Below are 16,320 nucleotides of genomic sequence, written 5' to 3' on the forward strand. Positions count from 1 at the left end.
TATATATATATATATATATATATATATATATATATATATATATATATATATATATATATATATATATATATATATATATATATATATATATATATATATATATATATATATATATATATATATATATGTGTGTGTGTGTAAGGGATAATGTAGAGGCAGCCGGTAGTTATTGGGAAATAAGCCCAGACAGTGTGATCAGGCGAAGCGGAGGGTCTTGTATCACACTGATGGGGCTTATTTCCCAATAACTACCGGCTGCCTCTACATTATCCCGCTTATTACACGGCTACTTGCCACATAAGAAAAAAAACTGGACATGAATATGAATTTGAAACGTTTTATTGGCACATTTGTTTTAAATTAACATTTTTATCCTTCCGCGAAACTTTGCACAGATGCATAAAATGATCGTTATACCTTATTAACTCTTTCACCGCCAGCGTTTTTTAAAAAAAGTTGCCAGCCAGCGCCAGCGTTTTTCATGATTTTCACCAAAGTTTAATGCCCTCCAGAAAATGTTCTTCTTTAAATATATAAACATACAATATACCAAATGAAAGAACAGACCCTCTGCTTTCAAACAAAAAAAACCGTTTCATCCTACCTTAAGTGGTTCTTTTGTAATCAGCTTTTGAATATGGGTAGGTTTCTGCAAAAACACCACATTTTGAGGAAAAAGCAGAGATAATTCCATTTTTGTGACGGACTTTTCATAGAGATCCCATTCAGAGCGATCTTTAAAACAGACAAGGACATGTAGCCGCTTGTCATAGGGCAATACTTCCGGGTTTAAAAAGTTGCGGAAGGGCGCCACCTGGTGGATAATAGCGGTATTGCGGAAAGACGGAAAATCTCGTCATTGGCGGGGAAGCGTTTTCTCTTAATTGACGAGATATCTCGTCAATGGCGGGGAAAGAGTTAAGATCCTCTGCTTCATACTTGTCTGTCTCCATTTTTTCTCTTTTAGCCAGTCTTTGAGAAGTTTTAATGCCCATTCTGTATTTTTTTGTGTGTTGGCTTCGTAGCTGTCATGCTCTATTTTGTCAAGTTCAGTTTCAGTAAGCTGTCTGTGTCTTGTCGTGTCCAGTGTTTGTCACAAGATGGCGCCAAACAGACAGTAATCTTTATTGATCTTTATTGGCGCGGAGCGATTTTACTCGTGCAAGTAGTCCGGCTATGCGTTATTATTTGAAATAAACGAACCTGCAAATGTCTCAACTGACCAATCAGAATCAAGCATTCCAGAGAGCCGTGTAATATATATATATATATATATATATATATATATATATATTTATATTTTGTAATATTTAAAAAAAGTAGTGTCCCCCAAATTCATGACTGTTCAGTTGAATTCAATTTTATTTATATTGCTCTTTTCACAATTGGTAATTGTTTCAAAGCAGCTTTACATTAATAGAAGCAGTGAAAAGCACAGAAAATCGACAGATAGCACAACATAATACACGATAGCATAAGCAGCTAAATTTGCTGTGGCTATGAATCAACATTATAAGCGAGCTAATTACTAATGTAACGTATTGAAGAGGGTGCTAAGTTAAGCCCAAGAAGGCTGCCTCCCCGGGTTGAAAAAAACCCTAGGAGAAAAAAAACAGACTTTTTAGCCGGGGAAATAAAAAAAGTCCTAGGAGGGAAAAACCCTTGGGAGATATATATATATATTTCTTGGCACACTTTAGGCCCCTTAGTGCCAATTGGGCATCGTTTAAATGCCACAGCCTACCTGAGCATTGTTTCTGACCATGTCCATCACTTTATGACCACCATGTACCCATCTTCTGATGGCTACTTCCAACAGGATAATGCATCATGACGTCAGAGGTATTCAGGCCAATCACAACATAATTAGCTGGCCAATCAGGGAGACAGAGCTTTTCAAATACATGCATTTCAGGAAGAAAGTGAAATCTGGAGCTATAAAAGTGTACGGTATGTGGAAAATAATGTTTTTTTAACTATAAACTACGCAAACACATTGTATTATACCAAATACACAAAATAACCTTGTTTTTTAGCAATGAAATAGGTGCTCTTTAAATGATGTGATCTTTTGAGTTTAAAGCTCCTATTACTCTGTTTGTTTCTTCTGCAATTGCTGTGAGCGCAGATGTCTTGCATCTTTCTCCTGGGTCATAAAGTACACCCGAACATACGCAGACATATGACTTGGTGATTTGTCCTGTGTTTATATGAAAATCTGATTTACTCACTTGTGTTTTATCTGAACCAAATTAACATTTATCTCAATATGACCCAAATGTGCCATGATTAATGTTAATGTTATGTATTTGATGTTTATGCAAACAAAAGTGCACTTACATGTAAAATTTGATTTTAAATTTGGTTTGCATAAGTACTTTTTAATATTTCTAGAAATGGCTCACAAAACCATGATAATATTGATAATCGTGGTGATTTGGTTACTTTTACCATGATGTCAAATTTTCATACCGTTTCATCTCTACCATAGATGTTGGAATGGCGTAAGGAATAAAGACAGAATGTACTGTATATGCAGATCTATGAATATGCGAATGAGCCCCCACCTCTACTCAATTGCAGAGCTCGGACCATAGATATATGCAAATCGATGCTACATTCTGCAGTTTCAGAATAATGTAACTGCTAAGTTTGGGTTTTAAACAATGCAATCGTAAACTGTGCCTTTGCGGCACAATTTTATAGCTCAGGTTAGAGCTAAATAACTAACAGCAAATGTACTTTGCTTGGTGTCCTGAGGCCGGCCCGGGCTAGCGCCCCAAGTTCAAGTAACAGAACTAAAGAAATAAATGAGCAGTGAAGGAGGAGATGGGGAACAGAAGGGATTCCAGAAAAATAGTGCTGAATGCAGAAGCATGGAGACTGCGGCTTATGCTTTTATAATTGAAACATTATGTTTCTGTTTCTCACATACCTATGCTTAAATTGTATCCGTTAAATTATGGTTACTGCAGTAAGAGAGTTTATTTTCATCATGGTGCCGCTATCGCTACAATTTTATATTAGTTTTTTTTTTTCAGAAGCCTGCAGAGGTTCAGTCATTTACGATATCACAGAGTTGAACGTCTATAGTGGCATGTATGATTATACCTACGCAGTTCTTTGATTGTTTGTGTTTTAGAAGTATGTGACAACAATCCTATGTGATCGCAGATGCCCTGAGAGAGAGAGAGAGAGAGAGAGAGAGAGAGAGAGAGAGAGAGAGAGAGAGAGAGAGAGAGAGAGAGAGAGCAGCCTGGTACAAAAGTGGAAACGATCAAGGTTATCTGAAGTAGGCTTTTAAAGGGCAAATTAAAACACCCAATAAAGCTATAACATAGCTATTATACAATTATTTCTTTCGGACATTCTGGTGGCAACTTGTCTATGACCTGGTACTGGGTCGTGGGACCCGGTCGTTGGGGACCTCTGGGTAAGACCATTCACACTGCACATGTGAGCAGAAGTATACAAATAGACAAAATACATGAAAGTTTCACGTGAGCACAAGTAACTAAACTTTAATTTTTTTACTCCAATGTCACCTTAGGGGCTCTGTACATTTGTTATGCCAGAAGAACATATTATTCAAAAATATTTTAGTTCTTTTTTTGAGAAGTCACAGCAGTTTTTTAGTGTTTGAGGGTGAGTACATCATGGGTAATTTTGATATTTGGCTGGAGTATCGCGTTAATTGTTTGTTACGCCCATTGTAAATACTTTTTTGATTGATAAAAAGTCCACCTTTAATCACAATCTGAATGTATTCACTGAAGCTAGCCCTGTTCTCTACTACTGTATACACTCACCTAAAGGATCATTAGGAACACCATACTAATACTGTGTTTGACCCCCTTTCACCTTCAGAACTGCCTTAATTCTACGTGGCATTGATTCAACAAGGTGCTGAAAGCATTCTTTAGAAATGTTGGCCCATATTGATAGGATAGCATCTTGCAGTTGATGGAAATTTGTGGGATGCACATCCAGGGCACAAAGCTCCCGTTCCACCACATCCCAAAGATGCTCTATTGGGTTGAGATCTGGTGTAGAGCTGAAGATCTTTGCCCGAACGCGACGGGACCCGTCGGGATCCGACGGGCTCGGGCAGGTTCGGCCTTCATTTCTAACATTTTACACGGGCTCGGGGCGGGCTCGGGCTTGCGCTCCGGCTTTGTGAGGTAAATGAGCGGTCAAGTTCAATGCTGCAGTAGCGCAGGATCGCGCTGAATTCATTTACAGTAGATTTAATGATTTTCCTCATCAAAAACATGTAGCCTAATCTTGGTGAGTAGGTTTTTCAATGTATAACTAAATATGAATCGAGTCTGTGTAAATATCTCATTCTTGACAAAAGCTGTGTGTGTGCGCACATTTAAATAATGTCGGGCTGTAAACGGGTTTGGGCTCTTAAAAAGCTGTCAATCTAAATGTACGTTCGGGTTCGGGCTGCATTCTGTCGGGCTCCGGACATTTCGGGCCTAACTTTTAAGGCCCGATTACAGCTCTAATCTGGTGACTGTGGGGGCCATTTTAGTACAGTGAACTCATTGTCATGTTCAAGAAACCAATTTGAAATGATTCGAGCTTTGTGACATGGTGCATTATTCTGCTGGAAGTAGCCATCAGAGGATGGGTACATGGTGGTCATAAACGGATGGACATGGTCAGAAACAATGCTCAGGTAGGCCGTGGCATTTAAACGATGCCCAATTGGCACTAAGGGGCCTAAAGTGTGCCAAGAAAACATCCACCACACCATTACACCACCACCAGCAGCCTGCACAGTGGTAACAAGGCATGATGGATTCATGTTCTCATTCTGTTTACGCCCAATTCTGACTCTACCATCTGAATGTCTCAACAGAAATCGAGACTCATCAGACTAGGCAACATTTTTACAGTCCTCAACTGTCCAATTTTGGTGAGCTCGTGCAAATTGTAGCCTATTTTACCTATTTGTAGTGGAGATGAGTGGTACCCGGTGGGGTCTTCTGCTGTTGTAGCCCATCCGTCTCAAGGTTGTGCGTGTTGTGGCTTCACAAATGCTTTGCTGCATACCTCGGTTGTAACGAGTGGTTATTTCAGTCAAAGTTGCTCTTCTATAAGCTTGAATCAGTCGGCCCATTCTCCTCTGACCTCTAGCATCAACAAGGCATTTTCGCCCACAGGACTGACGCATACTGGATGTTTTTCCCTTTTCACAACATTCTTTGTAAACCCTAGAAATGGTTGTGCGTGAAAATCCCAGTAACTGAGCAGATTGTGAGATACTCAGACCGGCTTATCTGGCACCAACAATCATCCCACGCTCAAAATTACTTAAATCGCCTTTCTTTACCATTCTGACATTCAGTTCAGGAGATTGTCTTGACCAGGACCACACCCCTAAATTCATTTTAGCAACTGCCATGGTTGATTAGATAATTGCATTAATGAGAAATTAAACAGGTGTTCCTAATAATCCCTTAAGTGAGTGTATAGTATAACACAATATTAACAACTATCACTGTTTAATTTCCTTATAATTACAAACACTATAGTGAACCAATGGTTCAGATGAGTAATCCTGGGCAAAGGTTCAAAGTCATTTATTGATTCATTGGTTAGTCATAGCAAAATGGAGAAACCTTTCCGCTGCATGTGACACAGACATCATTTGTGTGACTCCTTGCATCAATCATTGGCTTTCACTTGCTCTGCTAGCTCCATGTCTACAGACTCACACACGCATCGAGGTGATTCTGGGCATGGACGGAAGACAATGAATATAGATTGTTGCTATAACGGGACCACTGAGATTGTTTTTGTAAAAGGCCATTTGTTTTGCTTTTATGTTTTTTTATTTGTACCTCGATGATTGAACATTTGTGTTGTCCTTGTATTTGTGAGTGTGCTATACTTTATATACTAACTGTGGCATGACAGCAAAGCATTTTATTATTGATAAATGTAAATAAATTGATAAATAAAAATTATGAAAGCAGTGCCCTATTCAAAGAATTAGAAAAAAAATGCACAGCAGCTATTTATATTAGATTTAACAAGATAAGATAAAAATTGAAAATGTGCATTAAGATGGTAACATTCTGAATTAGATAAAATGATTTCCATGAACTTCTGGGCCTGTGTTCATACATTTCAAATGTGGCTTTAAGCAAAAACAGTTAAATAGTCATAAAACCAAAATGTGAAAAGAAAGCACATGTAAATATTGAATGTTTATAGAAACATTTAAACGCACAAATTTCTTACATAAAATAATTGTTTATAAGCCCTGTCTGTATCTTAAAATATCTCTCAGAATTTCCTGTCACTTTGAGATGTTGATTTTAAAACAGGAACAGATCTTGCTGTGTAAATTTTAGATCGATACAAGACAGCTATCATGCCACTATTCACAGAGAAAATCAATCCGGTTTCTGCAGCCGTCCACTGTTATGAGGTTGGTGAAAGGGTGGAAGATGTATTCTTTAATGCACGCGTCTCAAGTATTAAACAAAGAAAATGAATATGGGTGGGGAGTCTGACAGTGATTGACCAAAATGATTGTGCCGTATGTACAAAGCTCCATGTTACTCATATTGTGTCAGTATGCCATTTTCATTCAGCCACCCACCTACCTGCTTCATAGTGAACCTGTCCTTATACATTTATAAACCAGTAACATCTGTGTGACTAGAAATGGCCACACATCAAATAAGTGTTTAATATTTAAATTAGGGCTGGGAGAAATTTTATCATATTAAATTTCGGTCGATACGATATAAATCCACTAGCAGTATGAATGTTAAAAAAATCCCCGGGAAAACTGCAAAAAACATGCTGTAACATATTACGCAGCAGCCGATAATAGTACCCTGCTATTGAAAGTTACTAATGGGACTATTTTCAGGCACTGCGTAATATCATTGCGCCTCCTGCAACCATGCTACAGCAGCAAAGTCCTACGGGAGCGCACTTCGGAAGGAAGAAGCACCTTGACTTGAGTTTAACCCTCTGGGGTCCGACCATTTTGGGACACTGTCAGAGATTCTGACATGCTCTTATATTTGTTTTTTTTTCAGTTGCTTTAAATATAATAATGGCAAGTGTCTCATAACACTGCATTCAGCACAAACTGGACTACAATATTATCTGAGCTATATGTATGTACATATTGTATTTTTGAGAGAAAAAATGTTTATGCGTGTTTTTTAAAAAAGGAACATTTTTAAGTCACTGATATAAGTCCACAAAACCCTTACTAAACATGTTTTAACAAGACGTTTCTAAACAAAATCTAGTTGTCTAGAGTTTTTTCTTTAAAATGATGTAAAAATCATCCTGCCTACTCATTCACATAAAACAATATATTGATTTAGAAATTGTAAGACACTTTTTGTTTATAGGGGCCGTATGCGAGAAGGATTGATTGACAGCTAGCAAACAAAAGACTCGCATAATGAGCTGCATAATGAGGCAGTAATGTGAGAGGGAACTACAGAAAAGAACGTGAGGACAAATAAATGTATACATGTTTGTTTGAGGTTTATTAAGAAGTTAACAATATAATCAAAATAGAAATGAAGGCCAGTAGGACTTTTTCAGTTTATTTGGAAACAAACCCTATTCAAAAACTTAACTTGTATAAACTAAGAAACTGATAAACAACAGAGCTGTAAACATGTGGCTCATGTTACCATATAACTTTATGTCCAAAAAGTGTGAATATGTTTTTCCACTTCATAGTTTTGTACTGATGAGAGGGATGCAGACCTGTAAGAGAGTTATGAACAGCTTTTAGCATAAATTGTCCACAGAAATACCCTTACATACATAACTGATGGGTAAATGATAGCACTACATTCAGATGAACTATCATGTACATAAACTAAATTCAGAACATCCCACGTAAACAACGCAGCGCTCATAAAAAACGGTGTTGCATGTAAAGCGCAATGTATGGAATTGCGTTGCATGTAAACAATTTGGAATCATATTACAGCACACACTTAAAAGATCCAACAGTGCAGCCTTACTGAAAGTTGCCATGAACGATACGAAAGTGAATTACTGTGTCTAACATTGTACCGCATGTAAGAGTTATCCTCCATTACACGCCAGTACACGCATCCTCGTTTGTAAACAAAGCGAAAGTTTTTCCATCTGAAGCGTGCAGTCTGCTGAGGTCGCTTATGTAGGCTGAACTGCACAAGCCAGTTATAATTCGATTATTTATTAGCTTGTTTAAAAGTAGACATTTCAGGCTTTCTTTGGATATGTGTATCATGTTTGTGTGACGAGTATTCGCGGAGTTTCAAATGATTTTTGTAACGTGTTTTGAGAGACAGCTGACGGAGACAGAAATGTCTGAATTTTTTTCCTATTTCGAATGGGATGAACGATAGCGGCACAGAAATTACACGCTTTGGCTTTACGTGAAACATAACTTAAAACCCCAGAGCAACATCTGACCAGTATAATATCCCTCTGGGTCAACCTTACTGTTTCTCGGTTTTATATACCCAATGTTTCGGCTTCACTGACAGTGAATTATGTCTCTCAGTTTCAGGCATCTTCTCCGCCCACACAGCTAATGGATTTCCTCACGGGGTATCCCTACAATGACTCCTATTTTGACAACGGGACGGGGATCCTCAACAGCACGAGCTGTGAGGCCAAGCATCAGTATAACTACTATGCCATGCTCCTGACTCTCCTCATCTTCGTCATTGTGTTCGGCAATGTGTTGGTCTGTATGGCCGTGTCCCGAGAGAAAGCGCTCCAGACCACCACTAATTATCTCATTGTCAGCCTGGCGGTGGCGGATCTTCTCGTGGCCACATTAGTCATGCCCTGGGTAGTTTATCTTGAGGTAAGAAACATTAATTGTGTCAAGTGGAGCCACAAATGCGGGTAGTCGAAAATAACCCGAGACTGCGTGTCATAACGCTGACTTTTAAACACATTGAGGATATAAGGGTATGATTCAGCTGCCCTATTTTTTAAATATGTGCCATTGAATAATTAAATTGGATGATGGGACGACAAGCTAACAGCACCTCAGGGACACATCACAGGTACTCCTGTAAGCTGGCACCGCATGGCTTTGTGCTGGCCGTGTGATTCACGACTACCTGATCTGTGCTTTGTCCTTGAAACATATTGCATCTCCGACTTTAATATGTGGCTCCAAAAGTACTAGAAGGCTGAATAAGATGCGATAGTGCCCGGGGGATTACAGTGAGCATTTTCTCGTTTCTTTAAGTTCCTACATAAAGAACATTCTGTGAAAATATAACCTTGATATTTTTAATATTGCCTAAGGCAAAAGATTGAAATGAGTAAAATTGAACTTTTATGCTCCTTATCTCATAATTAGATTATGAGACTTTAACCTTTCACAGAAAGGCACAATTGATTTAACGGCAAATTAATATACTCGTATATTCCTTCCCGAATCACTCAGGTAATCATTCAGGTTACATTTATGCATTTGGCAGATGATTTTTATCAGTATGTGTGTGCCCTATATCAAATCCATGACCTTTACATTGCTAATTTATTTGTTCAGCCGGCTACGCTACAGGAACATGTTATAGTATGCATCACAACAAATCATTTAGTATTTTCTTGAGAAAGCAAATGTTGTTGTCCATGTTGTTTCCTTGTTTCCGATTTTTTAAGATAATTACCTCTTGACATTTATAGCAGATCATTGTACATTAAGGCTGATGCAAACTGTTTGAACATCCTTACATTTGAACGTTTGTGCTCGAGGCATTATTACCTCAGCTCAGCAGGATACAATCACACTGTTGGCATTCTCTGTTAAAGTGCTTTGGCGACACTATCAGCTAAAAATAACGAAAATAATGCGGTCAAAATGTGGTGTATTTTGTTTTGCAGGACATACACTAAATTTAATTGATGGTCTTTTAAATGTGTAGACTCTAAAAAATGCCTGGTTGTTTTAAACCCAGTGTTGGGTCAAATTTCCAGTAAATGTTTTTTTTAGGTTAAAGTCACCATGAAAAAAAATTGAATTTGTTTTGTAATATTGTTGTATTTTTTTACAAATGACTTATCTGTGATCTTCATTATTTTTTTAAAATTCATGTGCCCTTATAATCTTTAAACAAACACGCAAATCTACTCCTCTGCTCCAAACGATCTCTCTTTAATTCCGGTCATATGGGATGGCAGGTGGGCGGGGTCCCGGAGAAGATCGCTGCAATTAGCAATTAGCGACATGGCCCAAACGGTCCAATCAGATCTCGATGGACAAATTCAAATCCAGCCCTGCCTTATTTCATTTCAGAACCCAGTTCACCCGGATACACGTCACCAGGAAAATTAGGCAATCGATCCTTCAGTTTCATGGCAACTTTAATTTAACAAACTAGGTTTGTCCATTTTCGACCCAACACTGGGTTGAAAATAACCAAGCAATTTAAGTTTTATATATTAATGAAAACAATCCCGTCATACAATTCGACCTGCTGAAAATATGATCAAAATTATTAATTGATAAAAATAACTAAAAAAATGTATGGTGCGCTTCTTTGCGCCCCCCAAAATTATATTTATGACAAATTTGTTCTAAAACGTAACATTTTAATTAAACAAAACATATTAATTTATACAAAGTAGTGCTTTTGGTTAGTAGCCTTATTTTTTTTTTTAGGTTTAATTACACAGAATTCATGATAAATTAATGTAATTTATAAAATGTCATAAAACTGCCCCCCCCGGCACCATCTCGCGCCCCCAGTTTGAGAAACACTGATCTAAACAAATAAAATTGTTATCCATGACCACATCATTTCCAATAGCATATTGTATGTTATTGAAGTGACAGTACATGGAAAAACTTGTTATGGTTAAAGGAAAACACCGGCTTTTTGTGACTTTAGCTCATTCATCGTATCCCCCAGAGTTAGACAAGTCCATACATACCCTTTCATCTCTGTGCATGCCGTAACTCTGTCTGACGCACCCACCGCTAGCCTAGCTTAGCACAAAGACTGGAAATAAATGGCTCCAGCTAGCATACTGCTCCTATTAAGTGACAAAATAATGCCAACTTTTTCCTATTTATATCTTGTGATTTGTATTGCCACAGCATGTACAAATAACAAGGTCATATGAGACACTGTAAGCGTTGCAATGCAGGCGCATCTTCTGCCGAGATGCGAGTATTTTTTCGGCACGAACCCCGGTGGATGACTAGCGGCTAGCTGTGTACATTGGTTGTACCTTCATTATTGTGGTGCATTGTGAGGTTGGATGTGCACTATTTAAGGGTATAGTGAGCTATTCCGGACACAGCCCTTGTCTTTTGGCATTTTTTTCATCTGGTGGTTCGAAATTTTGCGAATGGGCACCATTAACCATCAGTTACTCTTTTAACCTCTTTGAAAACATGTCATTTACAGAATTGCTTGCTTACGGTGAATAATTCAATTATTGGATGCATTTTAGATTTTATGACGTGTCTTACGTATTTCATGACGCTGCTTCAGAAATATTCATTAGATTTTAACTCTTGGACAGGGAATGAAGCTGAATTTACATATGAAAAGACTAAAGATAGATTATCATACACAGAGAAGACTGTGACGTTCCCTTTTTATGGTCACTGACTATGTTGTCACAAGAAAGCCAATTTAATTAAACAGCCATTTAAATAACTTGATTTATTGCCCAACAGAAATAATTTATCTTGCAAGTTGCTTTTGTACGCTATGTAATAACATTGCCATTGTTTCTAGACGTACTGTTGATAATTTTACCTTTTTAAGAAAGCGCTTCTTTGAGAAGGCATTATTTTATAATAACAAAACTAGTACTAAGCAGCTGACCACTTGATCTGGGTACACTAAACTTTTTGTGCGTGGCCTTTTCTATTTATACCAAATGCAAATAGTCTGATAAAGAAATATTTAAGCTATCAAATGTAGTAAATTTATGGCTGTTTCATGAGAGAAAGAGGTCTTCAATTGCTCCTGACTGAGTTTCATATACGCTGTATTCGCTATAGCCATCCATGAAGATGAAAATTCTTGCTGTATAAAAGAACAGTTGTCCTGTCCTTGTTTTACCTTTAAATAATTAATGGCTACACAAAAAATGTGCTGGAGTAGACATTCTTTCAAAGATGTGATAAAAAGCAATGAAAAGGAAAAGCTGATGATTTATAGTTAATGGGATTTGTTTTGAACACAACCAAAGATTTACTGACAAAAGTGACAGAACGCAGAGCAAATGAATGCTGACTTATGCCAACAGTTTTTGACAGGGTGTGATTTAGTAAAAATTGAAAGTAGAATGATGATATTACACAAAGTGCACATTGAAACCCCTTTGGTTATTTAAAAACATTCACAGCTGAGGCAGTAAGATAATGTAAAATCAATGACCCCTCCCAAATGTAACACAAAATCATTTGCTTCTCTCGGAAGATGACAACCATCACAAATAAATAAAAAATGTTGAATAAGGTAAAAAGTGTTTAAGTAAATGTGATATTCATAATAAGCGACATATATAAGAATATTCAGTGCAATGAAAAGAAAAACGCCTACCTTTAACTAAATACAGGATATAGTGAAAAAGGCAAATTCACAAAACACTTACACTAGTTTATCAGTCACTAACCACCCATAATCCACTGGTAGTGCTTTTAAAAAAGGTCTTACCTTTGAACTAATAAAGAAGTGCAGTCCAGGGCTCACAAAATTTCTAAATCCTTGGTAGCCATTCGGGCAGGTACTCTTTCAAAATAGAAGACTGGAAACAGAACATGATGTCAAAATAAAAGACCTTATAACAAAACAAACAGAACACAAGACAAAACCCTTACACTCTTCAATTTTTGGTAGCCCAAAATGAAAATAAGTAGCCCGAATAACAAATATTTTTAATGTAGAATATTGATAAATCCTAGATTTCCATGCAACCCAACTGTTCTTGCCCATCTCCACACTGGATCTAATCACCATTTAATTGTGATTCAGTGGATCACAAGACTTACAATTGGGATCATATAATGTTTTTCCAGTCGCAGATAGGATAATTTTTCCGATTTGAAAAATAGGGGCTACTGTCGCTTTAAGAACGAGTTTTTGAAGGAACCACATACAGTAGGGTCTGTCACAAATGTCACAAATCAGATTTCTTTCTCAATTGATTATTTTCACTTCAAGACATTCATAATTGTTTTTACAAGAATACATGCCGAGATTGCTTTGTGTTTATGTGTCCGGTAAAGACACGAGAGAGAACTGAATTTTGTGTGCGCATTGTCAGAAATAATACTCTGTTTGCAAACTTCTGAACGTAGTTTTCCAGTACCGAAATACTCAATCTATACTTCTAATGTTGGGGATATATTTTTGTCATAGCAATGATATTTGATTTACCCTGAGCTTGTACTTATATGCTCTCTGTTCAGATTTTTGACAAACATGTCGCAATTCCCTAATTCACATTTAAGCTTGCTGCGGGACATTTTACTTGTTACGTAAGAATAGTAATGGAAAAGGAAAATTGTTCGCAACGGGGTCAGAGCATCAATGACAAATCAGTACTCCTGCTCCCTGTACAGTTTGAGCGATCACGAATGGAAAGTGAAAGTAAACACGTGCACGCATTCAAACGCGATTTTAATACCTAATGCCCGAATTACATACAATATAAAAACTAAATCTGAGAGAAAGCAAAACATAAAAAAGTTCCTCCCTAAGATAGCCCAACGTGCAAGGCGGAGATACATATTGGTAGCTTGACAGAAAAATGTGCAATAGCCCCGCACTGCAAAAAATGATTTTCAAGAAAAAAAATAACATTTTAAACAAAAAATATCAAATTTAAGTAATTTTGTACATAAAACAAGCAAAAAAATCTGCCAATGGGGTAAACAATTTTTTCTTGATTTTTTCTTGAATTTAGTGTTTAAGAAAAATGTTCAAGATTTTTTGCTTACCCCATTGGCAGATTTTTTTGCTTGTTTTTTGCTTGTTTAATGTGATTAAAAGTGGATGAGCTCAAAACATTTCACACCCGATTACACTTATATTTAGCACTGTCCACTTGACCAAAATGCACCTTAACTCTTTCCCTGCCATTGACGAGTTATCTCGTCAATAAAGAGAAAACATATGCAATAATAAAAAGTGATTCATTTTTATGTTAATCTGCAATACCGCGTTAACCAACTAGATGGCAGTTACCCAATTTACGAAAAACTGAAGCCAAAACGCTATAGACGGATTCATCGGACGCACATGCGCTGACGCGATAGACGTCTGGTTACTAACTTTACTTCTGGTTTCGTTTTTTTTAATGGTCTGACTAGTTGCTAAACTCATCTCTTGAACAAATGCCTCGTCGAAAATAACAAATGTTTTGGTTTCCTAGGTAATCTATGTGTTGTTTTTTTTACTTGTTATATAAATAAACTACGTTTAAAGAATTTGTTGTTATTTATTCTTTGCTGAGTTTACCGGAAGTTACGTGTTGACCACGACAGCGGCTTGTTTATGTTGTTACTTCTGAAACCGTCCGTCTATATACTAATTTTAAACCCTGTATATGTTTTGATAATTTTTTTTGAATGTGATCTCTAACAAAATCACAAAAAATGCACAAAAATGCATATTCATCCTTCACACAAAAGGCTTTTTGCTAAAAAAAATTTTTTTAAAGAAAAATTACCATATTTAAGAGTTTATAAGCAGAGAAAAAAAAATTGATTGGATGAAATGTTTTTTCCCGCTTTGTTTGTTTGTTTATTGTTTGTTTGAAAGCAGAGGGTCTAATCTTTTTATTTGATATATTTGTATGTCTATATATTTTTAGAAGAAAATTTTCCTGGAAGGCATTTTGTGAAACTTGTGAAAATCACAAAAAATGCTGGTGGGGAATGAGTTAATACCAGATGTAAACAAGATGTGTTCATACTTTTAATTCAGTTCGTTTGGTTCTTTTGGTCCGGACCAAAAAACGTATTTAATCATGGTTCGCTTAGCGTTCACATTTTATCAGCTAGTCTAAAGATAACAAAACATTAAGAAGTTTATCAACAGCTGAAGATATTTTTCTATCACCAAACATTTTTTAAACTTAAGCATTTTGTGTGTTTTTCAAGCATACTGTATGCTCGATGGACCAAATGTTAATGAGGCTCTTTACCTCTCCGCTCGTTAGCCCTCTGCTCATTTTGTTTATGGATACACCGCTCATCCCGCTGTAAAATCAATGTGATATCACATGCTGTTTTTGCTCTTTCTCTGGTCAATGTGCGTCCACATATCAGTCAAACCACACCGGAATTAATTTTGAAACCTTTCAGCTGTCTCGGTTTGGTTGTTTAGTGCGCACCAAAGTTTAGGTGGCAGCATTCACATTTACTCAAAAGAACCGCACCATAGTTCGTTTTAATCAAAACAAACACGTCAAGTATGAAAACGCGCTTAGATTATTGGTCAAGCAATAACTGTAACTTTTATACTTAACCATTTAGTAGATGCTTTAATGCAACTTTTTTAAGTTAAGGAACTTTTTCTTTGCTCTCTCTGCAACCTGTAAAAAGTGCCTAACAATGCCCAAAATGTTAAATTTGTTTTAACAGACACATTCGCATTTGCTTCTGACAACCGTTTCTTTAGTAATTCATCAAATGTCGATCAAGTGCGATGTACAAACAAACTCTCAGCATTTTAAAAGGCTGAATTACAGTGTTAAGTGATGTATGTACAGTACTATAGGTAGACTAAACCTATATAAAACTGCAGCAGTCTGCTAAATCCTCTACAACCAACCGTTAAGAAGCATCAAGTAAATTGGGGAACTGCACCGTTCAGATTTGCTTGTGCACAGTTTTTGGCCGTGCTAGCACCTTTAATCGATTTGCATAATCTTTTGTGAATCAGGTGCTAAAATAACACATGCACATCAAACGTTGCATGAATGACAATGGTGTTTAGAGCCAAAAGTCTATAGTATTATTTTTTGTGGAGACAGGAAGACTAAAAATAAAGTCAGATTTGGGGATTCTGGACTGACAGTTCACTAGATTTCCTTGTTGATAGAAATGACAGGTAGATCAAATTTGAGATAAGAGGTTGAAAATGATTCTTAAATGTCTCCTGAGAGAATAAAAGCACACACAGACACTCCGAAGTCTCTCGCCTCGCTGAATCGCTTGCTTATTATTAGAGTTGTTTTGGAAAATCTGCCTGTTCCTTTTGGCTCACTCAGTCTTCCTTGCTTGTTCCCTCGGTACCAAATTCAATACGAAAACAATTTCTAATGAGATTTATTTAATATAACAAA

At 36.9% G+C, this 16,320-nt stretch overlaps 1 protein-coding gene across 2 annotated transcripts in view; it reads left to right on the plus strand.

Annotated features, from left to right (window-relative positions):
* The window catches only part of drd2b (dopamine receptor D2b), a 77,548-nt gene that overhangs the window by 36,817 nt on the left and 24,411 nt on the right, over window positions 1-16,320 (plus strand). For both annotated transcript variants that reach the window (XM_065284135.1, XM_065284136.2), the window contains exon 2: window positions 8,549-8,857. In XM_065284135.1, coding sequence (XP_065140207.1) covers window positions 8,579-8,857 — 279 coding nt within the window. In that variant the 5' untranslated portion in view covers window positions 8,549-8,578. The remainder of the gene's footprint in view (window positions 1-8,548; window positions 8,858-16,320) is intronic.

Source organism: Paramisgurnus dabryanus, chromosome 5 (genome assembly GCF_030506205.2).
Source record: "Paramisgurnus dabryanus chromosome 5, PD_genome_1.1, whole genome shotgun sequence".
Taxonomy (NCBI): domain Eukaryota; kingdom Metazoa; phylum Chordata; class Actinopteri; order Cypriniformes; family Cobitidae; genus Paramisgurnus; species Paramisgurnus dabryanus.